The following is a 27,316-nucleotide window of genomic DNA, read 5'->3' as shown; positions in this document are numbered from 1 at the left end:
ACTCCTGCACTACCTGCCTACTTTTCTTCCCTTTCCTGGAGTTAACCCATCTATGTGACTGAACCTGAGACTTTCACCCTTCCTATAACTGCCATCCGTCACATCCCCTTGCTCTTATAAATTCCTCATTGCCTCTAAGTTCCTCTCCAACTGATCCATTCAATCTGATAGGATTCCCAACCAATGGCATTTATCGCAGATATAATCGTCAGTAACCCGTAAACTCTCCCTAAACTCCCACATCCGACAAGAAGAACATATCACTTTACTAAGGGCCATTTTTGCTTCTTTTAATCTACAGGCTCACTAATGGTCAATCATTTTGATGGGAGAGGCCAAATAGAATCAAATGTCATTCAGGCTCTTAAGTGACTGTCATTGGTCCTTACCTAGGAATGAGGTGCTCTGATGTAGGCATCCTGCTCACTGCATGTCCTAGTGAGCAAACACTGCTGGCCATTCACAGACCAACATGTCATTACTGCTACTAGCAGCTTTAGACAGCGTTGCACGCACCCAAGGTTCAGGATCATGGACCCCTTGTGATTGAAGAAACTGAACAGCTAGAGATTTATGCACTGGATGTGACCAAACTATGAACCAGGTTGAAACGCTGTACCATTTGAGATGTCATGCTGCATGGAGAGAAGGTTCATGCATAGAGTTGTAGAATTGGCAAAACACATTAAGTACGAAATGAAACATATAGGCTTAAACTTTGTGAATGTGCCTATGTAGATTCCACTATCTGAAGGATCAAGAACAGTTTCTAAAACCAATATCAACATTCTGGTGCTCCATACAACTTGCCATCAACAGTCGTAGCCATTGACAATGAGTATCTCCCAGGCCACCTGAACTTTTTGTGGCCTCGAGGAATCCCTGGACCTTGGGTATATAAAATGTACTGGGCTACAGCCTCTTTCATGTTACTTAAGGAGTTTTCACTAAATATTTGCACTTCAGCCCCACAGTACTGATCTTTGGGCACATAGTACAGAAAGCAGCAGAACATTTGAGGGGATTAACTCATAGATCTGCTCCTGTACCTGCCCAAATTGGTCATCAAAACCAGTCCAGAGAGGGAGCAGTGGGGGTGGTCATTGCATCTGACTGTCTGCTTCTCTTTATCATCACTGAGTTGGCCTTTGAAAGCAAACATGTGGTGTCTGCTAATACAATTAGGTACAATGATTGGTGGGCAACATTTGTGGTGTGGCAAGCATCATACATATCAAAATAACATTTTCTTTGAAATCTGTAAGTTTCTTTTGCAACTTTGGCTTTTGTTACAATGTCCTTTCCAATGTCAATTCTAATGTTTTGCTTAATTTGGTCAATTGGTCCTTATTTAATATCAGACTGTAATTTTTGATGCCTTGAGGATTCTATGGAACAAGCAAACACAAAGCATAATTGCTGAAGAAACTCAGCAGGTTTGGCAGCATGTGTGTAAATACAGCAGTGTTCGGAAGAAGGATCACTGGGACCTGAAATGTTGACTCCTCCTTCTCTCCAGATAGCTGAGATTCTCCAGCAATTTTTTCTTTGCTCCAGATTTCCAGCATCTGCATGTCTTGGTTTTATACATATAAATTGTACCGGGTTTTATTTAAATGCTTGGTTGCATGGTCCTGACCTTTGGCAGCTAATATGCAGAATGGCTGGCAGATCGGAAGACTTCTTCATTGGTCTATTCCTGGGCCTTGCCCTATGTCCATCAACATCTCAGGCAGTTGGTCAGTGAGTGGGTTGTTACACCTGACAGTTTGCTTTTCAGTTATTCCATACATGGGTGTCCTTGGAGAGGGTGTGTGCAGTGTTCGCCTCTATGCTTCAGGCCTCTTATGACCATTGGGCACCGTAGGGTCTGAGGCACATCATCATTCACCAGAAATGTTATTAATTTAAAACTGTAAGTTTCCTTTGGAATTTCTTATTTGTGTTACAGTGCCTACCTGGGGGCTGTCAATTCTAATTTGGTTTAATTTGGTTAATTGGTTTATTTCTTTAAAACGGTGGGTAATGAGTAGATAAATTGCCATAAGGAGCCATTGCATATAAGTTTAACCTTCTCCTCTCCCCACGTTCAGAGTTCCTCAGAGTTTCCATAGGTTTCCCTTTCTTTGCTGTGGTAACTGCAGAAATTTACATTTTCATTGTGATTAGTAGTTTATGACCAGAAGCAATAACAACTCTTGCTGATTTATTTGCCCTCCTTATCCCAGGTGCACTAAGGCTAATTACAACTCCTCCACCTTGAAATTTGAAGAAGTAACAAAGAAGATTGATGAGGGCAGAGTGGTAGATGTGATCTATATGGACTTCAGTAAGGCATTCGACAAGGTTCCCCATGGGAGACTGGTTAGCAAGGTTAGATCTCATGGAATACAGGGAGAACTAGCCATTTGGATACAGAACTGGCTTAAAGGTAGAAGACAGGGTGGTGGTGAAGGGTTGTTTTTCAGACTGGAGGCCTGTGACCAGTGGCATGCCACAAGGATCGGTGCTAGGTCCACTACTTTTCATTATTTATATAAATGATTTGGTTGTGAGATTAAGAAGTATAGTTAGTAAGTTTGCAGATGACACCAAAAAATGGAGGTGTAGTGGACAGCAAAGAAGGTTACCTCAGATTACTATGGGATCTTGATCAGATGGGCCAATGGGCTGAGAAGTGGTAGATGGAATTTAGTTTAGATAAATGCGAGGTGCTGCGTTTTGGGAAAGCAAATCATAGCAGGATTTATACACTTAATGGTAAGATCCTAGAGAGTGTGGCTGAACAAAGAGACCTTGGAATGCAGGTTCATAGTTCCTTGAAAGTAGAGTTGCAGGTAGATAGGATAGTGAAGAAGGCATTTGGTATGTTTCCTTTACTGGTCAGAATATTGAGTACAGGAGTTGAGAGGTCATGTTGTGGCTCTACAGGACATTGGTTAGGCAACTTTTGGAAAATTGCGTGCAATTTCACAACATCCATCCTATCGGAAGGATGTTGTGAAACTTGAAAGGGTTCAGAAAAGATTGACAAGGATGTTGCCATGGTTGGAGAATTTGAGCTATCGGGAGAGGTTGAATAGGCTGGGGCTGTTTTTCCTGGAGCATTGGAGGCTGAGGGATGACCTTATAGAGATGTATAAAATCATGAGGGGCATGGATAGGATAAATAGACAAAGTCTTTACTCTGGGGTGGGGGAGTCCAGAACTAGGGGGCATAGGTTTAGGGTGAGAGGGGAAAAACATAAAAGGGACCTAAGAGGTAACTTTTTCACACAAAGGGTGGTACATGTATGAAATGAGCTGCCACAGGAAGTGGTGGAGGCTGGTACAATTGCAACATTTAAGAGGCATCTGGGTATCTAAGTAAAAAGGGTTATGAGGGATATGGGCCGGGTGCTGGCAGGTGGGACTAGATGAGGTTGGAATTTCTGGGCGGCATGGATGAGTTGGACCGAAGAGTCTGTTTCTGTGCTGTACATCTCTATGACTCTGTGACACTATAACTTGCTTTACAGAAAAACAAAGCAGGCATTTCACAGAATTGCAAGAAAATGATGGACACTGACTTTAATCCAGAAGTTGAGTTTTGAAGATAATCTTAAAGGTAAATGGATGATCACACTGTATGGCATATAATTGAGGGCACAAGATGATTATTCCTATTTCTGAAAGGCGATGCTAAGGGAAGGACAGCTCATTCATGCCTGTCTGGAGAAATACATATATTCAAACTACACAGAGCCACATTTCATTGGGTCAAGTCACACATTTCTTTTTAAGAATGAATGAAAAATCCTTGGTAACATTCCTATCAATATTTACTTTTCTAATGCTTAATAATTGGACTACACTTACTAGAATAGGAGAATCAAGGTGATCAATCATTTAAAAAGTGCTGATGAATATAAGGGAGGACAGTACAAATCCCGTCCCCAACCAATCCATGTCATGTTTCCCTCACATCCATTTAAGAGTACTGCACTTGAAACTTTTGGGGAGTCCCAGCTGTTTCTCTGGCCTGTGGCCTGGAATCCAGCATTGCAATGATATTCACTAGCATGCAATTCTTAGTGTACCTCACCTCACTGAAGGTATCCTGGGAAAATGGGAGTCTGAAATCCATATCCATTCCTTGATGATACTGGTCTTCAAAATGGCAGGTTAAGACATTGCCATTTGAAGACAAATGGAACTGGTGGGAACCATGTGTAACTCACTGGCCACTGTGGTCGGGAAATCACCACCAGTCTCCTTCCAGAGTTAGTCAAGAGGCAGGCTTAGTGCCAGAAATATTTCAGACATGTTGCAAGCAATAAAACACTGCTTCAAAAATTAAGAAGTCTGGAAATGTTATGATTAGTTACTCCATTAATTAATTATCAATTCACTTTTAAAAATTAATTTGAACATTTAAAAGCAAAGTATCTAAATTCTCAGGTTTTAAACATTTCATTTTTCCCATCTATCTGCCAGCTAAATAGGATATTGCTAAACAGAATGCCCTGGGAGAGGAGAAAGGATATGAGCTCAGTGAATCCTTTCTTTGTGCTGCCTGGTTTATATGCAGTTTCCAAGAAACACAGGCTAAAAATGGTTGGGTTCTCATACTCCTTTGCTGAACTCAACTTATTTTCTCGAAGGAATTGTAAACTGCTACATATGCAGGCAAGAACTTTTAAAAAGCTGACGTTAATTCTCCCATATTCTCCCGAATGATCTGACACAAACAATAACAAAACAAAAACTTTGGAAATATGTAGTAAATTGGTTAAGTTCAGAAATACAAAAATCAGATAAGTGTTTCATCAATATTAACCTGATCAAGCACTGTGCATTTCTAGAAATTTTACTTCATTTCAGGTATCTATGGTTGGGATATTTTGATTTCTTTTGCCCAATCACATAGTTCAGCAAATTTCCACTTCAAAATTTAAAATATGTGAAGTTTTATTTGGAAGAACTTCTGACTTTTCAACATTTAACTTTGACATTGTGGTGATAAAGCAGGCTGATTAGAGTTTTTCAGCATCTCATTTTCATTCCTTAATCACTTACTGTGTTGGTATCCCTCTTACTCAGTACCATGTTGCATAATCTGTCTTATGCAGTAGCAGTTTTATTCTATTAGTGCCATATGAATCTCTCTCTTCCCAGTACTAGTGCCAAAGCATCTCTCCCATACATCATTATTTCCTCTTTTTGAATGTCACTACCATATTCATTTTCATTCACCCATTGCCACCAGTTGTGGGTGAGATATTAGGTTGATTACATCCAGTGGGTGAGAGGTAGTGAGTCCAGGTGTCTGTCGCATTACCAACTCCAGGTTCTCACTCTTACCCACTCAATCTCAGTGTGCTTCAGCCAATATCAATGTCAGCCTGCCTCCCAACTCCAGTCAAAATGCTACTTGTCTGAAATTACTCTAGGAAATCCAGTTACAAAATCTTGGGCTGGTGTAGTAGGGCAATGTTGAGAGATTATTAATTATCTGAAGCATAAAAGATGCTTTTAGCTGAGGTTCAGTCTAGAGATTCCGAAGGATGTTGAAGTCCCTTGCTAAGATTCTAGACATCCTGAATATGCCTTCTTCCACCACTGTTGCCAGAAAAATAACCAGCTAATTCATTAATTTCCTTTTCTGCATTTTCTATCTAAGAACAGCAACTGAATTCCATAGTAAATATAAGTATTTGAAACACTTTGATATATTTCTGAGATAGAGGAACCATGACAATTCAAATCCCTTTCTTTTCATTGGCAGTGCCTATCTTACACAGTTTTTCTCAGTCAGAATCACTCTCCCCCTCTAGCAGTATCCCCATTACTCAGCAATACTACATTTTATTTTAAGGTGGAATGTTGCTGGCTTGGCCATCATTTGTTACCCAATTACCCTGTCGGCAGTTAAGAGTCAACTATGTTGCTGTGGGTCTGGAGGCACGAGTAGGCCAGACCAGGCATGGACAGCAGATTTAATTTCCTAAAGTACATTATTGAACCAGATTTTTTTTTAACAAGTATTAATAATGGTTTCATTCTGATCAGTATACTTTTAATTCCAGATTTTTATTGAATTTAAATTTCGTCATTTGCTGTGGTGGATGTGCATTACTAATCTAGCAACAATACTACATTTCCCACTCATCACAGGGTTGTGTCACTCAATGATAACCTTTCTCATTCAGCGACAGAATGTTTCACTCACACCTCTTTTATCAAGTGTTTCTCTTGCTCAGAACATTTTCCTTAATCAGTGCCCAGAGGAATTCTACTTATTCAGAGCCAATATGCCACTCATTCCATGCCCCATTCAGTGTTTCTCATGCTCAGATTCAATATCAGAGTCTGTTACTCACGTAAAGGATTTCTCATTGCTTATTTGCTCCTTGGGGTTTTACACTCAGTGCCAGTAGCTTTATTCCTGATAAAGGGCTTTTGCCCGAAACGTCGATTTCGCTGCTCCTTGGATGCTGCCTGAACTGCTGTGCTCTTCCAGCACCACTAATCCAGAATCTGGTTTCCAGCATCTGCAGTCATTGTTTTTACCTCCCTCATCCACCAGTTTGGGTGCAACCAGCCCAGTACCGTTATCATTCATGAACTGGCTAGATGTATCTAGCGTAGTGTCAGGATCTCTGACCTACTTGCTGGGTGTACCCAAATCAATTCCAGTTTCCCTTGTCTATTGACTAGGTGTATTCAGCCGAGTGCTAATATTTCTCAATCACTGGCTGGTTGTATCTCACTCAGTGTCATTACATTCCATCCACCAGGTTATGTACCTCACTCAGTGTCAGCAAAACTTTCCCATGGAATATTTGAACCCAATATCATTATCTCAACCACAGGAAGGGTGTACAAATTTGTAATCCCTGAATCTCCCATCCTCTGGCTGGGAGGATCCACTACAGTGACAGTCACCCCTACACCCTGGACAAAGCGATCTGGTATAGTGCCAGTCAACCCTACCTTCTGACTGATGGGATCCACTTGCAGTGCCAGTTACCCATCCTCTACCTGGTGTATCCAGTGCAGTGCTAGTCACCCCCACCTTCTGGTTAAATGGATCCAGTGCAGTACCAGTCACACCCACCCTCTGGTTGGGTGGATATAATGCATTGCCAGTCACACCCACTCCCTGATTAGATGGATCCAGTGCAGTGCCAGTCACACCCACCCTCTGGTTGGGTGAATCCAGTGCAGTGCCAATCACACCCACCCTCTTGTTAGGTGGATCCAGTGCAGTACCAGACACACCCACCCTCTGGTTGGGTGAATCCAGTGCAGTGCCAATCACACCCACCCTCTTGTTAGGTGGATCCAATGCAGTACCAGACACACCCACCCTCTGGTTGGGTGAATCCAGTGCAGTGCCAGTGACACCCACCCTCTGGTTAGATGGATCCAGTGCAGTGCCAGTGACACCCACCCTCTGGCTGGCTGGAAAGCCTAACCTTGTCACGTGACCTTCTCTAGGGGGTGCGTGTATCCCGCCCCGCCCCCTCCCGGCCAACGTCTGCGGCGCGAGCCGCCTTTCAAACAGGGGCCGGATCGGTCTCGAGCCGCGGGCGGCGCGCACGGGCAGTTGGGGGGGGGGGGGGGGGGGGAGCGGGAGAGGGAGCGGGGCCGAGGGGACAAAAGGCGCGCGGGCGGTCGCTGCCTTCCCAGAGCCGCCGCGTCCGTGTGATCGGCGGCAGCAGAGCGGGGGGGGAGGGGGGAATACTCTGCAGAATAAAGATAAAGGTTGCGGTGCGATGGGGAGAGAAATAAACATACGCAAAAACACGCACACTTTTGTTCGAAATCTCTACATTTCTTTGACTTGCAACCTCCGAAGCGAACAAGGGGAAATACAAATGCAATCTTTTGTATTCGTTCCTTTATGTGGGGGTTTTGTTTTGGCTGAGTCCACTCAGTTTTCATTTCAAAAGGATAAAAAAGACCATCCCCTTCCTCCTCCTCCCACCCCCAACCCCAAAATAGACACAGATACACGAAGAGTTCAGCAAAGAGTAAATAAAAGAGCTCCAGTATTATGGATCCCCACTTACTTATCTAAAATAAAGTACAGGTCGAAAGCTCCGTGACAGGATGCCTTGTCGTGGTCTTTGTCCTCTCTCACTTGGCCAAAAGTGAATGAGCAGAAGAAGACGCCGAGGAGCAACAAAGCTCTGCAAACGCCGCTTGCAAAGCTCGCCATTTTTCTCGGGGCAAAATACTCATTCGATCTTTAAGGCAGGGAATGAGAACGCCGCTGGAGTGGAAATAACTGATCCAACTTTCTCCCTCTTCCTCTTCTACTGCTCCCCGGCAAAACCAGGCAAATGATTCCCTCCCAAGGCTGGAGTGAGTGAGCAGCAACTCTCCAGCATGTCCTCTCCAGTGCAGACTGAGGCTTCCTGACCCCCCTCGCCACACAGTCAGTGCGGAGGCTGGGACTACAATTTAACCAGCCCTTATAAATCCCTCGCATCCAATTTCCAGCACCAGTAAGCGAATTTCAACCGTGAGAGAAGGAAAAGAGGGGCTGACAAGAAGCACTGAGTGCAATACTTCTGCAGAAGCTGTTGCAACAGATAAACCACAAGCAATGTGCGAAAGGGTGCTGCAGGCTAATTCCTTAATAATCCTCAAAACTGGGTAAATACTTGGGGAACACTTGTTTAAACAGGACTACAAGGAAAGGATAGGCATTATTTGGATAGCTCTTTTGGTCAATGACAAATGCAAATAATTCACCAGAAGCTCACATGATGGGTAATGCATCGCTCTACACAGTCCTGAAAACATATCGCTTTGTAATTCTGAGAAGGGATTTGGGTAAACACAGAGAGAGGAAAACCTTGCAAGGTTTTAGGGGCAAAAGAGAAAGATTTGGGACGAATTCTATGGCTTATTTCAAGCAAGTGCTGTCACGATGGGCTGAATGGTCTACTCTTGTCTTACATTGTTCTATAGAATCAATCCATAATGCGCCTTCAATGGTCAGACAAACAGCAATCTTCTCGCAATGGCCTGAGTCTCTTGTCACTTGCAACCTTATGGTCAGCATTAGTCCTGCCTCCAACGACAACTCCCCACCCCACTTTCTTAATTTTGAATTCATATTTCTACAAAATTGGCAAATGACTTCAATGAAAGGCGTAATTACATTTTTTCGACGAGAAACATGCAGTGATTTTAATAGTTAAATTGACCAAAATCTTTTGTTTATCCAAAAAAAAGTCTTCCGAACTGTATTTTCAAGACTAAACGAGAGGCAGAATGCTGAGAGCTGGAGGGTTAAAGATGAGGTAGTTTGCCTAATCTCAGAATATCATGCAATACGCGCTCCTTAGAAAGAGGGCGCTTGAGACATACAATCTAAACGTTATCATAATGTAGCATTATTCTATCCGTTTAAATCCAATACAAGTCAGGTATCTTTGCAACAATCTGGCACGGTTTACCCACACTCGAATGTTTTTAAAAAACCATTTTCCGCTGGCTGTGGCTCTTGATGATCCATTCCTATTTACATTTGACCTCAAGTGCTGTGAGCGGGTTTGACTTTCAGAATATTTTCCAGGCCAAGCATTTCCCAGGGCATCTTGAGATGCCTCTTATGAACGGAATTATATCAATCGCTACGATTACTTACGGCCATAGAAATAAAGCGAGATTTTTGAAATGTTGACGCCAGCCCTTGAAACGCGACAGTAGATCTGCAGCAAATTGAGCCAGTCGAAACGAAATAAGCGCTTTTCTAAAAAAAAGTATTTCTCTCTACAAAGATAAACTCCACAATTAATTAACGCCTTCTGTAAACTATGACGTCTCTCGATCGCCTCGATCGTTTTCAAAATGTTATTTTGCAACGTAGAACTAACTTGAATCAAAATTTAAAACCGCAAGTATCAATTAAATGTGAGAATTATTTTGATAACAAGTATATTAAACGGTGGTTTGTTTAATTTCAGGCTTCGATTGGACCCTGTCCTGTTCAGTGCCTCGGATACTTTCTCGTATGGGGGATCTGTATGGAATGCGGGCTATATTTTGAATTTATAGTAGTAAAATGTAACAATAGTTTGCAACTATCGGTGATAACATCAAACTTAAAGAAAATAAATTCACTTCAGTGACCCTTTATGAATGGACAAAGCGGCTTCGAAATTCGCACTTGGCCAGACTTGAAATTGAAAAAATATCGTGAGTTGAAAGACTGTGTTTAAATTTGATGCATTTTGTAAGCAAACTTGTTAATTTCGAATGATGTACAAATTCATGCAATAAGAGTGGTCTGGTTTCTATAAGGAATCTGCTGGACTGAATTGTTACCGGATGCTGCACAGTTCAATTTCACCTGCATAGCCACACTGAATATTGCCAGTTTTCCGTTGAAAATGAGACAAATAAACTCCAACAATCCAGAAACATTGGGTTCTGTCAAAATTAACGGGTGATCTGCGTTCAGTAGCGGGGGGCCACTAAACAACGTGAACGTTAATCGGGAAGAGGGTTGGCTATTTCAGTTGTCAAAGATGCTCATAGGAATTTTCTGACAAGCATTGACACGCCTTTATTTGGACCGACATTTTTCCAAAATGATGCTGCTACTTGAATCTTTAGCATCATTTGATTGTGACAAGGTTCTTGACCATTAGAGAAGTTTTTTTTTATGTAACCGTATTACCAAGCTCCCTTGTAAGGATCGATTTCTACACTCGGCCAACAGCGCTCCCTCCTTCCCCAGTTTGAATATTTCGCAACTAAATGGAACAGGTTTAGGTTCGCTTTCGATAGAATGAAGTCCGCTTCCCAGGAAAGGATTAATTGAAACATCATTTTAATTCTAATCTCCAACAGCATCACAATAATTTATTTGGACGCCTATAAGATTTCAAATCTAATTAAGATTTCAACGAATTTTAAAAGCTGTGCGGAGATTCGTTTATTTTTTGATTTAGCAGAAAGCGCATGGTCACATTTTATTTCCAAGGGAGTTGGGTTAAGAAAAGGGTACTTTATAGGATTTTATAAATCCCTTCTAAAGGGGTAAGATGGCAATCCATGAACATTATTGATTTGACCCGTATTGTGATAAATTTGACCGGCAGTTTCTCGGAGTTCGCTGTTTATGCCAAGGGCTGCGGGGGAGATTTGTCTTAGAGCCACTAAATATTTTCACAGCCCAACATCAAACTGAGTTGCTGCTTAAGCTTCATTTGTCTTTGTTTTGTTTTGATTCAAGAAGAAAACAGATACCTCCGACTGTGTAAGACGACTTACACTAAGCTTCATGGTACAAACGTTCCTACAGTATTTATTTGTAAATTAAGGTTCAGAAATCAAGCAGCTTCCCCCCCCCCATCCCCAAAAATAATCTAATTAGCGCAGCACATTGTGCGACAAACTTTTATTTTTACAACCTTATAATCTCCTGAATCAAAAATAAATGTTGCGTGAGAAAAATACTCCCGTTATTGTTGTACGATTCGTGTTAAGGGAATTAAAAGAGTTTTTTTTCCATGGAAAACTGCTAGTATTATTTATAAATAATGCATTACCTCCGTTGTTCAGCGCATAAATAACAAACAAGGAGCTAACACAATGATGTCGACGTTTAAGAAACAACCCATCACCACCATTTATCATTGTTTTACTTAAATCTGTGCAAAATTACTCATTTCTCTACAACGTATGCAGTAGGATAGAGTCCAAGCCTATCTGATGTGTCAACCGCTGTGATTTCTAATAATTTAAGTTGATAATTCCTTTCAGTTTCCACTCTTTATTAAAGATCTGTGACGCCAATTCTTCTTTCATTGATAGACTGAAGGTTAAATAATCTGCCAAGAAAGTATAAAACCGAACCTGGGCGGTCTAGAATCCATTCATCCTACCCAGCAGTGAAGTTTGTGCGAAATAGGAACTTATACCCAGACACCAAACACTATTTATTTAAAATCGATTTCTAACTTGGCCTTATAATAGGCTTTACACATAGCAGAGCTCAACTTTGGGAACGGGTCCTGCATTATTACGTCCAATTTTGTGTTTAAAAATTATTAAGCCTTTAACCATGAGTGTAAGCACCTCTGTTAGAAGGTGGTAAAGGTTCAATAACAAAGGTACGAATTTGTTACAAATTATAATATTTTCTCTCTGATTTTTAGGTCAGGTATACCTACAATGGCTTTTGAAACTCTAACTTTTCTAGTCAAAGCCATTCAAATTATTCTTATCTATGTATTGTGTAGAAAGCCATTAAGCGCTGCTCCAAATGAACTGCAAGTGTCCGCTCCCATGCACTCATTCTGAGAATTGCTCCATATAACCCACCAATGAACGTGCCAATTGAGGGTGCATGCAAGCGGAAGAGCCCTGGGATGGCTTGTCACTCTTCACTGAGCAAATGATCTTCCAGAGGAAAATCTCCTTTGCAGCGGGATAAACTACCATTGCCACCCAAACGCTCGGCAGCGTCACTCTCAGTTCCGGGATCAATAGGAATCGCTGCTCTCACACAGAAGCTGAGACCTGCCGGCGAAAGTGAAAGGGATCGATTCCGAGGAATCAGCGGCTCACATTGGTAAATGAAAGCCGGATTTGCGCCTGTGTCGAGATGCGTACTGTCTGTACACATTTTAATAGATTGCGCATTGTCATTTCGCGGTGCTGAATACCAGGATATGGACTAGATTCTGATAGCGTCCCAAATCATTTCAATGACGACCGTAATGTGTGTTCATGGAAAGCCACATGCTACTGTCCCTAACCTTCGTTTACTTAATCTTGTGCAAGAATCTGAGGTGACAAAACAAAATTCTCTGGCAGTGTTTAAGCATCCAGCCACGGGTTAAAACCTTGCACGGTGCTCTAAAATAATTTATAACCGCAACTGTTACATTTGTGCAACGGCTTTAAGCTATCCGGGCGGTGGCTAATTTTGTTTGTTGATAACGCACGAAATGGTACGTTTAAATATGATGTTAGCAGTGGTGGTCGAAGATAAAGGCCGGAGCTAACTGGCAGACAGATGGGCGGACAATGGGAAGATCAGTGAGTGAGCTGATACGCTTCAAATGAACAGTCCCTTGACTTTCCTCTCATGCACAATGGAAAGGGAGGGGGTGGTGGGGGAGGGGGGGGGGGGGGGGGGGAGATGTATTCACCCAAATTGCATCTACTTATTGAGCATTTAGACCAGTCGGTTTGACAATTTCCATCAGATCACCACAGGCAGTTAGAACAGTGCACGTACTTTACGCGTCTGAAGCTTCATGCATTACAGCGTAAGCAGCAAGTTTTACTCGCCCTGGTCGTCTTTGCCAAGAGTGGCTGGTCAGTTGAGGGGGTGGGGGTGTGGGTATATATTTAGATTGCTTCTAACAGTCTGAAGCATTCCCTTTCCGCGCGCTGAAGATAATTATGTTGATCTTGGCGTCTTCGTGTCAAATTGATTTTGCACGGGTGTCACTTTGGTATTGTGAGGTCGAAGACAGATTTGAATGAGCTGGAAGGGAAGGAGGGGGATGAATGAACAGTAAAATACGGTACCGTGCTTCCAAGTGTCAGTCCACTCAGTAAGAGTCTGAGAAGTTACTTTACATTGAGTGCCAGACAGCAAAGGCGGGAAGATAGTTCAAAAGAGACACTCCAATAGACTTCTAACTGAACATAAAGCCAAGATAATCTACAAAAATGTCAAAGCTCATCTGAATTGTCCAAATGGTCTTTCCGTGGTTGTATTAATGTAAAGTGTATAAACTTACTTTTCCATTGAATGGAGGACTTATTCATTATTCAAGTGGTTAGTTTCCGCATCAATTAACTTGGGGCTGAACTCTGGACTTAGCTCCTGATTAAATATTTGCAAAGTGCTTGGTGAATAAGGGGTGGGTCAGAATTGCCATACATTTTCGACATCGCTTCGCCGCCGTGTCAAGGAAGGTTAGACCAAATCATCGAGACTGCAGTCTCACTAAAAGAGATGAGAAAGGACCGATACACCAGCGCTCAGGGTGAGCCGCTGGTATTATTAGCCCCCGGGAGGTCAAAATGGCCTGTCCATGCAATCGATGTCAGGAACAATCTTTGTGCAGGTTCTCAAGATGTTTCCTCTTCAAACAGTTGCGTGATAAATGTATTTTATTTCCCTCATTAATAGCCAAAAATGTCATTAAAGTGGGGAATCTCATATTGATAGCCTAGTTCATCTTTAAAAACGAGGTGGATTACACATTTGTATTACGTACAATGTGAATGTGCATATGTTCACTTACCCATGCCTTATGAGAAGGTTGCATTAAAATTTGTAAGGTATTTATGCTTATATCTCTGTGAATCCCAGAACGTTCTGAACGCAAGTTTAATTCCCAACACTGCTTTCCCGAATGGTCTGAGATTATGTTGACTGCAGGTTATGAATTGAAATATTCTATGAGAGGACGTGACTTTGCAACATGCGTTATTTTACTTTTCAATAGATTTGTTGAAGCTCAGATCTCAAACTGTTGTTGGCGGAAACCTGCGTTTGGATCAATGGTATAATCAGTATTAACTTCAGTGATTTTTCAAAGAATCATCAGTTACACCGTATTAAAACAAAGTAGCTGGCGCAATGTTTCGGTATTCGTGTGATAAGTTTGTTAAGTTCAGAACGAAGTGGAGCTTTCTCTACTCATGCATTGTATCGCCCGCCTCGCATCCATACAGAATATCCATGGGACGATCAAACTGCTGCTTTAACTCACTGGCGATATGGAGTAACTGTTCTGTCCCGTCTTGTCTATCGCAGGTGTGCATTATGGAACTGACCCCCTTCTCAAAGGGACTATGGGCAGGTGACAACAAATTTCTACACCATCTCTTCACTGACATATTAACCAGTGTGCACATTACCCGGGAGATTCCCGAGGACGCGATCTTTGGCCCGTGTCTCCTCCAGAACACCTTTTATGACACTGTAGCTTTCATTGCGTTGAAGTCTTCAGATCGGAGAAGCGCCCCGTACGTGTTCAGGGTAAGAAATCTTCTCACCCAGGAAGAGACGCCGCTCTTAGAAAGTAGTGTTTAGAAACACCTCGGGGAGTACATGTCACAGAGTCATACCGCACGGAAACAGAGCCGTCGGTCCAGCCAGTTCACAATCCCAAACTAAATTAGTCCCACCCGCCTGCTCCAGGCCCACATCCCTCCAAACCTTTCCTATGCATCTACTCATCCAAATGTCTTTTAAACGCTGTTACTGTGCCCACATCCACTACTTCCTCGGGAAGTTACTTCCACATTGTGTAAAATAAAAATGCCCCTCATGTCTTTCTAAAATCTCTCTCACCTTAAAAATGTGCCCCCGAGTCTTGAAATCTCCCATCTAGGGAAATGACAACTACCATTAACCCTATCTGTACCCCTCATTATTTTATGACCTTCTGGAAGGTATCCCCTCAGCATGCTCCAGTGAAAATATTCCCAGCCTTCTGTTATAACTCAGACTTTCCATAGCCGGCACATCATGGCACGTAGGGAATTATCACACCAAATCCAACCACCTCCCGCCCCTCTCCCTACCCCCCCCCCCCCACCCCCCCCCCCCCCCCCCCCCATAAATTCGCAGCTTCTATACGGATAAGTTGAGGAGGATTTTTGTTAGAGAAAGATAAAATCTGCAGAACGTTTACCGTTTGTGAGGACCATAATGAACAATACTCATTCGAAAGTAAAATTGTGAAATCGCAGACAGGGGTGCGAGAAATGGCATTTGGCACTGAGTTCACTATTTTACAAAAAAACTGGCAAATGGTTTTTTTTAAATAAAGGTCTCCATATGCCATATGAGCAAGTTAGTGTACTGTCGACCTCCCTTCAAAATTGCCGTTTGTCTCATAGGTAGATGCAACAGCAATTAGCAGTACCACGGATGGAGTGTCCTGGTTGAAACTCGTCCAAGCGGCTAACAACACGAAGGAACAGAACCTGGAAGCCTATCTGAAAAGTGGTCAGCTGTATTACCGCTCCACTAGAAGGATCAACAAAGACGAGGAGCTGTTTGTCTGGTATGACAGCGAGCTATCCACACTCCTCGGATTCACTGATATCAAAACTCGAGCTGACTCCAACAGTGAGTAACCACAGGTCCGGGGCAGCAAGAACGTGACTCGCAAAATTAAAACAAAACCAAACGCGTTCGCACGATTCACCCGGTGACTCAAGGGGCACTTGCAATTTGCTTCCAAATTCGCCCAGAAAGAGTCTAAGCCTGTCTGATGCGTTAGTAAAACAAGGAAGCGAGGCTGCTGGGAATCTGAAATAAAAATGGAAATTGCTGGAGAAACTCAGTATCTGTGGAGAGAGAGAGAGAGAGGGGGGAGAATTAACGTTTCGGATCGTTCTGTCTCCAATAGATGCTGTCAGACCTACTGAGTTTCTTCAGCAATTTTCTGACGTAAAAAATACACGCGATTATTGCTTAAAGTGGGCAAGATAACTATAAATAAAATCAGTGATCAGTTATAGGCCGATAAACGGTTTATATTTCTTTGAGGATGAGATGTATTTCTTTGTAAAATCAAATTGAATCAAATTTGCAAACGCACACTCCTTTAAAAGGGTCGCTTTCAAAGAGATATATTGGGGTTGACAGGGTGAGGAGGGATCTGTGGCTCGGTGAATCATACCCCAGCTTCCACATTGAAAGTCTTCGCGACTCTGAAACGAAGTTTTCTTTTGTCCCTACTCCTCAGCAAGAAGCTGTTGTCGTTAAAAAAAAAACTGTATTGTGCAAATTGCGGTTGGATGGGTTGAATAATCTCCGTCTGTGTTAATTCTGTGAGCTCAGCGTGTTGGAAGGAGCACCCTGAGAAAGAGGATGTAGGTGACTTAACCCCGCAAACAAACTGCTGGCAGACTGCAGCAGTTCAAGAAGGCAACTCGCCCCTTCCTTCTCAATAAATGCTGACCCAGCCAGGCACGCCCAATTCCCAGGAATGAATGAAAATAAATTACAAATGGCAGCCTCAGATAAGATCAGAGTGGACAGGGAACGTGGGTGCAGCAAATAAATCGCCGAAGTTGGCATTAATGGGACAATGGAAAGCCCCGGGGAACGAGAATCTATTGGGTTGAAGGGCCGAGTTCGGACACTTCGGGTAACTCTGCTGCGCACCATAACCTTGTCAGGATCTCACTGGCTTAACAGCCTCAACAGATGGCAATCTCCAATACTGTCACCCTGGGGGACACGATAAACAAATGTTTCCACCAGTTTTCAGTTTTATTTGACCAGACTGCCGGAATCCAATCCCTGCGAGGAAATGTCTTTCAAAGTATATGAAACATGTAACTTTCACCATATAAAATATGGACGGGGTTTCAAAGAGCTGCAGAGACAGTTCCCTCGTTCGTATCGATATTGGTTTCAGCCAGTAGCGTTTGTTCCACTCTTCTCTTGCAAAATAGCGTTAGGAGGTAACATTGCGGCTCAGAAAGACAATCAGAAATTGTGAAAATCCTCAACCACAATAAGAGTCCTAATTTAAATATCACTTCTCTATAGCATATACATTCTACATTGGAAAGGGAAAAGCGAGCAGATCTATGCAAAGTGACAATGTTATTCATGGTTTATTTGGCGGGATCCGTAACAATACTGTCACTGCGTGTTTGTCACAGTTTCTGCATTCATTGTACAAGCTGTTTAGTTTAGGGTTAAACATCTGGGGTTAGATTTTTTAGACTATATAGTTATTAACGTCGAGTTTTTGTTTTTATTAGACACACCAGGTAAGGCAATCAGGTTGTAGTATCAGATAAGCTTCTAACATAACATGATCAGCATTTTCCCAGTGGAATGGGAAAGGGCACCGGTCGGAGAGGATTGGCAAATGCAGCGAAAGACACGGGGAAAGCGACTGGGCAGAATGTGAAATGTACTGAATCACAGAATTTTAACACAGGGCCCAGGGAGCTGTCCACCCTCGCGCAGTCCTCTTGCGTGTGCGTTAGAATAGATACAATCTGCGCTTTCAAATAAGAATTGAAACAATTCAGGAAGAGACAGGGATACGGAAATAGACAGAGATTTGGAAAGATGGATGCGGAAGTAGATGGGGATATGAAACTAGACAGGGATTTGGAAATGGACGGGGATTTGAAAATAGGCAGGAATACAGAAGTAGACAGGGAAATGGAAATAAACAGGGATATGGAAATAGGCAGGAATTTGAAAATGGGCGAGAAATATGGAAATAGCCAGGGATATGGAAACAGACAGGGATATGGAAATAGAGAGGGATACGAAAATAGACAGGGATGTGGAAATAGACGGGTATATGGAAATAGACATGGATACGGAAATAGATGGGTATATGGAAATAGACATGGATATGGAAATAGACAGGGATGCGGAAATAGAGAGGGATACGGAAATAGACAGGGATACGGAAACAGACAGGGATACGGAAATAGACAGGAATATGGAAATAGACAGGGATATGGAAATAGACATGGATGCGGAAATAGACAGGGATATGGAAATAGACGGGTATATGGAAATAGACATGGATACGGAAATAGACAGGAATATGGAAATAGACAGGGATATGGAAATAGAGAGGGATACGGAAACAGAGAGGGATACGGAAATAGAGAGGGATATGGAAATAGACATGGATACGGAAATAGACAAGAAAATGGAAATAGACGGGTATATGGAAATAGACATGGATATGGAAATAGACAGGGATATGGAAATAGATAGGGGTATGGAAATAGACGGGTATATGGAAATAGACATGGATACGGAAATAGACAGGGATATGGAAATAGACAGGGATACGGAAATAGACGGGTACATGGAAATAGACAAGAATACGGAAATAGACGGAGATACGGAAGGGTGGGGGAGGGCGCAATCTGAGTTACTCTGGTAGATGTCACTATCCGACAGGCCGAACGGCCTCCTTCTGTGCATAACCATCCGCAGGTCGATGCTTTGCGATCGCTTCCTGCCGGCGGTATCGCAGTTCACGATTGCAGGATGATTGCCTTATACCCCAAGGTCTTCCCAGATTCCGTTTTAGCAAGTCATGCGTTCAGGACCCCCACACTCCAGGAGACGAGAGCAGGCCATGTCGTCTGAAACACGGAGGACTGCTGAGGGAGTGCTGCACTGCCGAAAGGTCCACTTTTTGGATGACATCATAAGTTCGGGCTGCTCGTTAAGCAAAATGAAATATGCTGCGCCTCCTCCAAATGATCCATTTTCGAACGGATTTGTGATGCAGCTCGGATGACCCCGTTCGTTCAATGCTTGGGCCAGACTATCTCATGAAATGTTCACAGCATGTGTTTTGTTTAAGAAGAACATTGTCCCTCGGGCCAGCTCTCATTTAGAATTACAACAACAAAACACCGTTCATTATAATGTGCAGTTTCTATATTGACCAAAGTATTTCTTTTTTTAAAATGGCGTAAGAGATTAAAGCGCCATGCCTCGGATTCTTTAAAACAAATCCTGAAACAGAGCAGACCAATTTATTCCAGGTGCCCAGAGCAAATTTATTCATTAGCAAAAATAATTCATTAAAACGATTGAAAAATATATATTTTCAAACATCTGATTGCAGATCGGCTGTTGCACTCCTACATTACAACAATGACAATGCTTCAATGAGCAGTAAATTGCTTTGAAGTCATGGCAAGCACTATATCATTGAAAGCCTGGAGTTATGCTGTGCACTTGACAGTCCCTACTTCAGGATTGGAATTTGCGGGGTCCCTCTGCCCCAGAACGGTGTTTTCCTTTAACTCGCTGGATCGGCTAGTATTTATTGCCCGTCCCCAGTTTGCCCCTTGAAGGGGTGGTGGTGAGCTGCCTTCTTTAACTGCTGCAGTCCATGTGCCCAGAGACTTTGTTGAGAGGCATGCTAGTCATTTTCAGAAGATAGTTAAGGGTCATCCACATTGCTGTGGGTCTGGACCACATGTAGGTCAGATCTCCTATTCCCTTAGGGAGAAGGTCAGTGAACCATGAGTTTTTTTTTAAACAACAATGGCCAACTTTTAATTCGAGATTTTCAACGCGTTCAAATTTCACCATATCCCCGGAATATGGTGAAATTTGAACTCAGGTCTCCCAGAATAGTCCAGTGATAATACCAATTTGTAGATGCACCACAGATAGCATTGCAGCTTGGTATGGCAACTCGTCTACTCAAGATCGCAATAAATTACAGAGTTGTGAACTGCAGCCTTCCATTCCACGGACTCCACCTATACTTCCTTTTACCTGGGGAAAGCAGTCATCATAACTAATTACCCCCCAGCCCCGGTTATAGTCTCACCCTCTTCTATCGGACAGGAGGTACAAACGTTTGAAAAGACGTACCAATAGATTCAAGAATAGCTCCTTCACTGCTGTTATCAGCCTTATGAACAGACTCTTGCCTCGGGTGACTGTGTGGAGTTTTACACATTCTCCCCGTGTCTACGCGGGTTTCCTTGGGCGCTCCGTTTCCTCCCCCAGTCCGAGGTTAGGTGGACTGGCCATGCTAAGTTGCCCGTAGTGGCCAGGGATGTGTAGGTTGGGTGGATTAGCCATGAGAGGTGCAGGGTTGCAGCGAGCGGGTGGGGGCAGGGGGACGGGTTGTCGGTGTGGCCGTTTTGGGCCGAATGGCCTGTTTCCACACTGAAGGGATTCATTATATTCATTATATTAGAGTTGATCTTCCTCTGCACTTTCCCTGTAGCTGTAACATTATATTCTGCATTCTGTTCTAACCCGGACGGCCTCGTGATTAGTCTGGATAGCACAATCTGTTTTACTGTAACGCAGCATAAATGACAATAATAAATCAAATCACAATTCCTTGTCCAAACAGGTTGATTTTCTTTGATAAATACAAAGCTTTATTTGTCTTTGCTTTCTGACTTTGGTGGATCGCGTGTCGGGGTAGGTTGCTCACTGTGTTTTCTTGCTTTTAGCCTTTAGGTGCGTGGACTGCGATCAGGAACTGAAATATGAGAATCCATACTTGGCTCATGTCCGTTTCCTGTGTGGCAAAAGGAAAGAGGGTCTGGCCTGGAGGGACTTGCAGGCGCTGGGGGCTGCCCAGAGCTCTCTGCTGAAAGAGCCAGAGCGGGTCATCGAGGATAGAGTCACCAACTTCCACAGGATCGCCCACGATCTGGAGCACTCGAAGCGCAAACCTGGCGCCCAGGACGAGAGCAGGCCCTCGGCCGCCAGCAAGCGGAAACAAGACGGAGGGGAGGAGAATAAAGTCCGCAAAACCGTTCTGTTGGAAAAGACAAACCATTTAGCCAGTGAGCAGGGAGAGCAGCTTTCAAAAGAAGGCGCCAGTGTCCGCCCGGCCCTGGCGGTCTCCGTTTGGAGACTTCACTCAGACAAGTTCATGTTGAAGAAGGACTCGGCGGGGCATAACACCAGTGCTTTCACCGAGGTGCGGAGGCTCAGAGACAAGATTAGGGCTGACAAAGCGGAGGGGAATGATAAAGAGAGCAACTCTGATCTGACCAGGAAGGTCGGTCTAAGAACGGACGTGGTTCTCAGTTCCACAGGGAGCGCCTTCTCTTCAGTGTTACCTTCAAGTGCCCGCGAAGAACAGAAGAGTGCGTTTTGCCAACCCCACAGGAGGACAGCCTTGGGTCCTTCAATGCTGGTAGCACACACCCTTCACTCTCCCAGCGAGTGCTCTCGGGATTTCCCTGATTCGATCCCTTCCAACGGTCTCCCTGGCCACACCAGTCTGTTGGGATCCAAGCTCCTCAGTGCTGAGCTTGGTGGCTCCCACATACTGCACACCAGCGTCAGTACACACAGCCCATTTCTATACAGCACCGAGCTGTGGCCAAAGCCAGTGGGAGTTCAACTACAGTCCACCTCCTCTCTGACCCTGCTGCCGCCGTCCTACACCTCCTTCGCAGTGTCCGCTCAGAACTGGTGCGCCAAGTGCAACGCCTCCTTCCGGATGACCTCCGACCTGGTGTTTCATATGAGGTCCCACCACAAAAAGGAATACGCCACCGACTACCTGAGCCAGAGGCGCAGGGAAGACAAACTGACGTGTCCCATTTGTAATGAGTTCTTCAGGGAGCGCCATCACCTCTCGAGGCACATGACATCGCACAACTGAGGTCCGCACTCGGAACTTAAGAGAGCGAGGTTTATCGTCCCTGTGCTCAAGAGTTTCTTTACAAGCTGGGGGCATGGCCCTGTTCAAGAGCAGATCAGAGGGCCTGACTGTTTCAGACCTGGCGAGCGAGCAGTCTAAATTTCAAAAATAATCTTGCAAAACACTGGATTTATTTAGAGCGGGCAACTGAATCTGGAATACAAAGAACTTCTAATGTAATCCTAGTTGCATTTTCAAAATAATATCTAGAAATAACTGCATTTATTACAAAAGTCCCCCGGAACAGCCATTTTGAACACGGTTATGTACAGTCATAATTTCTGTTTTAAGTACTATGAACTTCATGTAAAGACAATAGACGCTGCAACTGGTAAAGCGACCTTCAATTTCCATTTCTTGTCGTTTGGTTGATTCCTTTTGAGAATATACTGTATGTATCTGCAGTCCAGTTGTTACAACTATGTGTCATTCATTCTTGTAGTCTGGTTGCCCTCTTGAATTACACAGTCTGATATCGTCCCAACAGTAAGGAGACTGACTGTACGTCATCAATTTGCACAACAGCCCTCGAAATTATTAAGTGTGTGGCTGATCATGTGTTCGAACAGAGCCTGGTAATTGCTTTGAAATTGACGTATAAACACATAACTAATCACTCTTGAAAGTCGGTCTATTTCCTGCAGCCTATGTCTTGGTCCTGACACGGTTGAAGAAAGATTTGGGGGGGGGGGGGGGGGGGGGGGTGCTTGAGCCAATGTTGTTTCAGGTACTAGCGAAGAGGAAGTTATGGTGCTGAGGATGGGTTAACCGAAGCTAAAGGACATACAATAATGAACGATGGATGAACCCAAATAATAGAAGCCCGCATATTCGTTAAATGCAAAACTTTTTCTGTCAGTTACTCAGATCAAGTCAAAGGCGGGAGGGAACAGAGTGAGTGATCGTTGAGGAAGTGTCACTTCAACTTAAGTTACTTGTTGTTCAGGATTATTTTACAGGTGTTTGTATGTCAGGCGAATCAGTGACACTGGCTGACAGTGTCCTTTCACATTAGCTGCTTCTTTTTTTACATTCCGTGGGGCTGAACTGGGAGGAACCCCCTATAAGGTGAACAGGTCTCTTAGTAAGTAGTGTGTGAATGGTGCCAGTTTTGTCAATGTTAAAAAAAAAATCACCCAACACCAGGTTATAGTCCAACAGGTTTATTTGAAAGCATTAGTTTTCGGAGTGCTGCTCCTTTATCAGACGATTGTGGAGAATAAGACTGTAAGACACAGAATTTATAGCAAAAGTTTACAGTGTAATGTAACTGAAATTATATATTGAAAAAGACCCAGACTGTTTGTTGGGTCTGTTGTCTTTTTAGAATGACCACGTAGGTTTCACTTCTTTCATAAGTAAATCGCAAAACTTTTTAAAAAAAGTTACATTCTCAAGTGCACTTTAAATCAGTTCTGTCAATTGCTTGGAACAAGTTACAGTATCAATTTGGCAACAGATAGTTAAGGACGTTTTATCCTAGAAATGACGACATTTCTTCAGGGTTTAGACCTTCCTTTTATTGAAACTGAAAGACTCTGACTGTGATCACTGCTCACATCACATCCCGAGTTTTGGAAAGCAATTTGAATGAAAACTCGAGTGATATTTGTTGAGAGATTTATCAAGTCCCAGTTGCCAGGATATCCTTTCTGCTCCTCTCCGTTTCCCACCGAGAAGGACAAAAGTATCAGATACATGGGAAGGCCAACAGTGCAAGCTCCACTCCAAGCCACTGACCTCACAGGTCCCCAAACTGCTGTGGCAGGGAAGGAGACTATCCTACATTGGAGTATTTGTCTTACTGCCATTCTCCCGGCGCCCTGCGTATTGCTTCCACCTAAATAGTCTGTGGCTGGGTTAACACATTGGAAACCGTCCCCTGACAGCTCTGATGCCACACCCCAAGGACTACAGCTGTTCAGGAAGGCAGCTCACCACCACCTTCTCCAGCTGAGGGATGGGCAATAAATATTGGTGCAGCCTGCCACAGCTAAATACCCCGAAGAGACAAATCCACCTGTCTGGAGAAAAATGCATTGTTTCTTCCACCCAATCACAAGTTACATCTCATGGATGAAAGCAGTAATGGCTAGATTCATTAAATGCCATTTATAATACGACTTTCGCATTCCGAAGCAGCCCTGAAGCCAGTTTACTACCTTTTGAACTAACCCGAGGCTTGTGACTTCAGGTTAGACTACCACCTGTCCCTCTAATGAGAGAGCAGGCTACTGTCTTGTAGGACATTCACCTGTTCCTCGGATGCTGCCTGACCGACTGTGCTTTTCCAGCACCACACTTTTCGACTTTGATCTCAGCATCTGCAGTCCTCACTCCCGTCTTGTAGGACGACGGCGATTTTGCCGTTTAAAGTGTAGTCCAAGTAAACTAAAACTTAATCTGAGGCAAATCAGCTTGGTGAGGAAGGAGAAATATCAAGGCAGTGAGGCGAAGCAAGCTCGTGGCTAAACTAGTTTCCTGAAGCAAGGCAATTTGTATTTAGGTTTGAGGCTCAGGATATGGGGTCGGCCATTTAGGACTGACTTGAGGAAAAATGTCTTCATCCAGAGAGTGTGGAATGCCACAGATCAAAGTTGAGGCCAACAGTATTGAATGTTTTCAAAAAGGAGCTATTAGGTTCACAGGGTATGAGGAGAATGTGGGACTGCGTTGGATGATCAGCCATCATCATATTGAATGGCAGAGTAGGCTCAAAGGGCCGAATGGCCTATTCTGCTCCTGTTTTCTATGTAGAACCAAGTGGTGGGCACGAATGGCGATTTTAGAATGTTAGTGCAGTTTCCTGCGATCCCTTCGAGCTCTCTCTGGCATTGTGAGCGTGTTCAGAAGGTATCCACAGTTCAAATGAAGTAGGTAAAAACAATGACTGCAGATGCTGGAAACCAGATTCTGGATTAGTGGTGCTGGAAGAGCACAGCAGTTCAGGCAGCATCCAAGGAGCAGTAAAATCGACGTTTCGGGCAAAAGCCTTTCATCAGGAAAATGAAGACCGACATCCATTCTATTTTTATTAGGGTTTACCCAGATAAAAGAAATTTTAAAAGTATATTATAGCACATTTCAGGCAAGGCAACGTACACAAGGGCATTATGAAATATGACACCAAGTCACATTAGGAGAAATTGTATTGGATTTTTAAGTTCGCTCTAGCTTGAGGGAACAGCGGTTGCTGACGGAATAGCGGGAAGATACAAAAGGACAATCCCTCAACACACACATACACATAGACACATAGGCACACACATACTGACACACAGACACAGACACACACAGACACCGACACATAGACACACAGACACAGAGACGCACACTGACACACACACACACACCTACACACCGACACACACAGGTACACACACGCACCCACAGACACACACACACTGACACACACACAGACACACAGTCAGACACAGACACACACATACACACTCTCTCTCTCTCTCTATCTCTCTCTGTCACACACACACACCCATCCTTGCCCGGTTGCCTAGGGGGTTGGGGTGGGTTTATTGTGAGGCTACAAGCTGTCCTCCCTGTCCAGGCCTCAATGACACATTGGAAGGCTGCCTCACCAAAGCAGAAAGACGTGCATTTGCGTAGCACTTTTTACATCCTCCCAACGCGTATTGCAGCCAAAGAAAGACATTTGAGGCGGGGTCGCTGTTGTAGGGAAACCATCAGCTCGCCTTAACACAGCAAGATCCCACAAACAGTCATGTTAAGGACGACATATTTTGGTGTTGTTTCAGGCCTAGACATGGGAGGGGACGACGGGTGGAGCTCCTAAATCTTTTACCTGCATTGAGGAAGCAGGCAGCTGTGGGATAAATAGCTCGGGGGAAAGATCGCACCCCCAACAGTACAGCGGTCCCTAAGTACTGCACTTACCTGGGTCATAGAGATGTACTAAATTTAGTCCCATTTGCCAGCATTTGTCCATATCTTTCTAAACCCTTCCTATTCATCTACCCATCCATTCGTCATTTCGATGTTGTAATTGTACCGGCCTCCAGTCTCTGGCAGTTCATTCCGTTTCCGAGTGCCGAACTATTGGGAATGGGTTTTCAGCTGGGAACTTTTAACCCAGTCGAAGGAATACTGGCACCAGTTCAGCGTAACATGGAGGCTGACGTGCCCAGTAAAATTTGAAAAAAAAGATACTGGTCATCGTGATTTACTGTCAGATGGTGGAGGGAGGCACAGAAGAGACAAATGTTTTTGAGAAGCAATCACCGTCCATAACGATGCAAGGCAATAATACAGGACACCGAAACTAGTATCAAGAGATCTGCACCCATACAGGGTTGTTATCTGCCATTTGTTTTAACGTGCATTCATTAGTAGCTCGATTACTCCATGGGGTTATTGGCAAGTTAAAGAGTAGATATAACCCTGGATGTCTTCACACCCCCCCCCCCCCCTCAAAAATACCAGAAAATAAATTAATGCATTACCTGGGCCCTGGAAAGAACAGGGAGCAACACTCAATAGGAGCTGGGCACACAGACCAGAGCTGGTACCGAGAGCAGTCCACATGTTGGAAATGGACCTGCAAGTTTTATTTCCGGAGTCATAAAGCTTTCCACCATGCCTAAAGCAGAACTGGGATCAAAGAGAACCACATTTGCGGATGCTGGTGATGTGAAAAAAAAAATTGCTGGAGGAACTCAGCGAGTCTGGCAGCATCTGTGGAGAGAAAACAGCGTTTCTTCAACAAAGATCACTGCACTCAAAACGCAACGCCATTTATTTTTGTGTTTCTACTCCAGAGGTTCCTGTCCAATCACAGGGCACTAAATGTTGACCAATAGGATTGCAATCTCTATGGGCATCCTCGCCAATGTTGGTAGGCGGAAAACTTTTAACGGATGGAGGGAGTAAGCAATATTTCAAGACAACGGGGCCTACGCTGCTAAACATCAGCAGGATTCTTTCTGGGGTTTTTTTTTTCACTTTGGATTTCCAGCACCGGCAGTTCTTTGGTTTATTTTGCCTCACAAATGGATTTTCTGGGACATGATTGAAAATCAAAAAGTCACCATCCTGACAGGAGGTAAGTATTTTTAACCAACCAAAAAGGAGCGATTCGCATCGTCCAATAGGAAAGCGGG

At 43.6% G+C, this 27,316-nt stretch overlaps 2 protein-coding genes and 1 long non-coding RNA gene across 3 annotated transcripts in view; 1 reads left to right on the top strand and 2 right to left on the bottom strand.

Moving 5' to 3' along the window:
• The window catches only part of antxr1d (ANTXR cell adhesion molecule 1d), a 114,617-nt gene extending 106,266 nt beyond the window's left edge, over positions 1 to 8,351 (bottom strand). The window contains exon 1 of the mRNA XM_043678795.2: positions 8,058 to 8,351. Within this exon, the coding sequence (XP_043534730.1) occupies positions 8,058 to 8,206 (149 nt within the window). The 5' untranslated portion in view covers positions 8,207 to 8,351. The remainder of the gene's footprint in view (positions 1 to 8,057) is intronic.
• Positions 8,352 to 14,788: 6,437 nt separating this feature from the next.
• znf488 (zinc finger protein 488) lies at positions 14,789 to 22,830 on the top strand. Its single transcript, XM_043678798.2, has 3 exons — positions 14,789 to 15,013; positions 15,880 to 16,111; positions 20,974 to 22,830. The coding sequence occupies exons 1-3, from the start codon at positions 14,798 to 14,800 to the stop codon at positions 22,140 to 22,142; spliced, it is 1,617 nt and encodes a 538-aa protein (XP_043534733.2). The 5' UTR covers positions 14,789 to 14,797; the 3' UTR covers positions 22,143 to 22,830.
• On the bottom strand, positions 19,524 to 21,905 carry LOC148137453 (uncharacterized). Its single transcript, XR_015754288.1, has 2 exons — positions 21,592 to 21,905; positions 19,524 to 21,284 (listed from the first exon to the last, which is right to left on the bottom strand). It is a non-coding gene; the product is annotated as an uncharacterized LOC148137453 (long non-coding RNA).
• Positions 22,831 to 27,316: the final 4,486 nt, after the last annotated feature.

The sequence above is a fragment of the Chiloscyllium plagiosum genome, unplaced genomic scaffold, assembly GCF_037043375.1.
Source record: "Chiloscyllium plagiosum isolate Xiang-an unplaced genomic scaffold, Cpla_swu_hap1 HiC_scaffold_43, whole genome shotgun sequence".
In the NCBI taxonomy this organism is placed as follows: domain Eukaryota; kingdom Metazoa; phylum Chordata; class Chondrichthyes; order Orectolobiformes; family Hemiscylliidae; genus Chiloscyllium; species Chiloscyllium plagiosum.
Note: the sequence above shows the minus strand (reverse complement) of the source record. Positions and strands in the feature narration are given on the sequence as shown.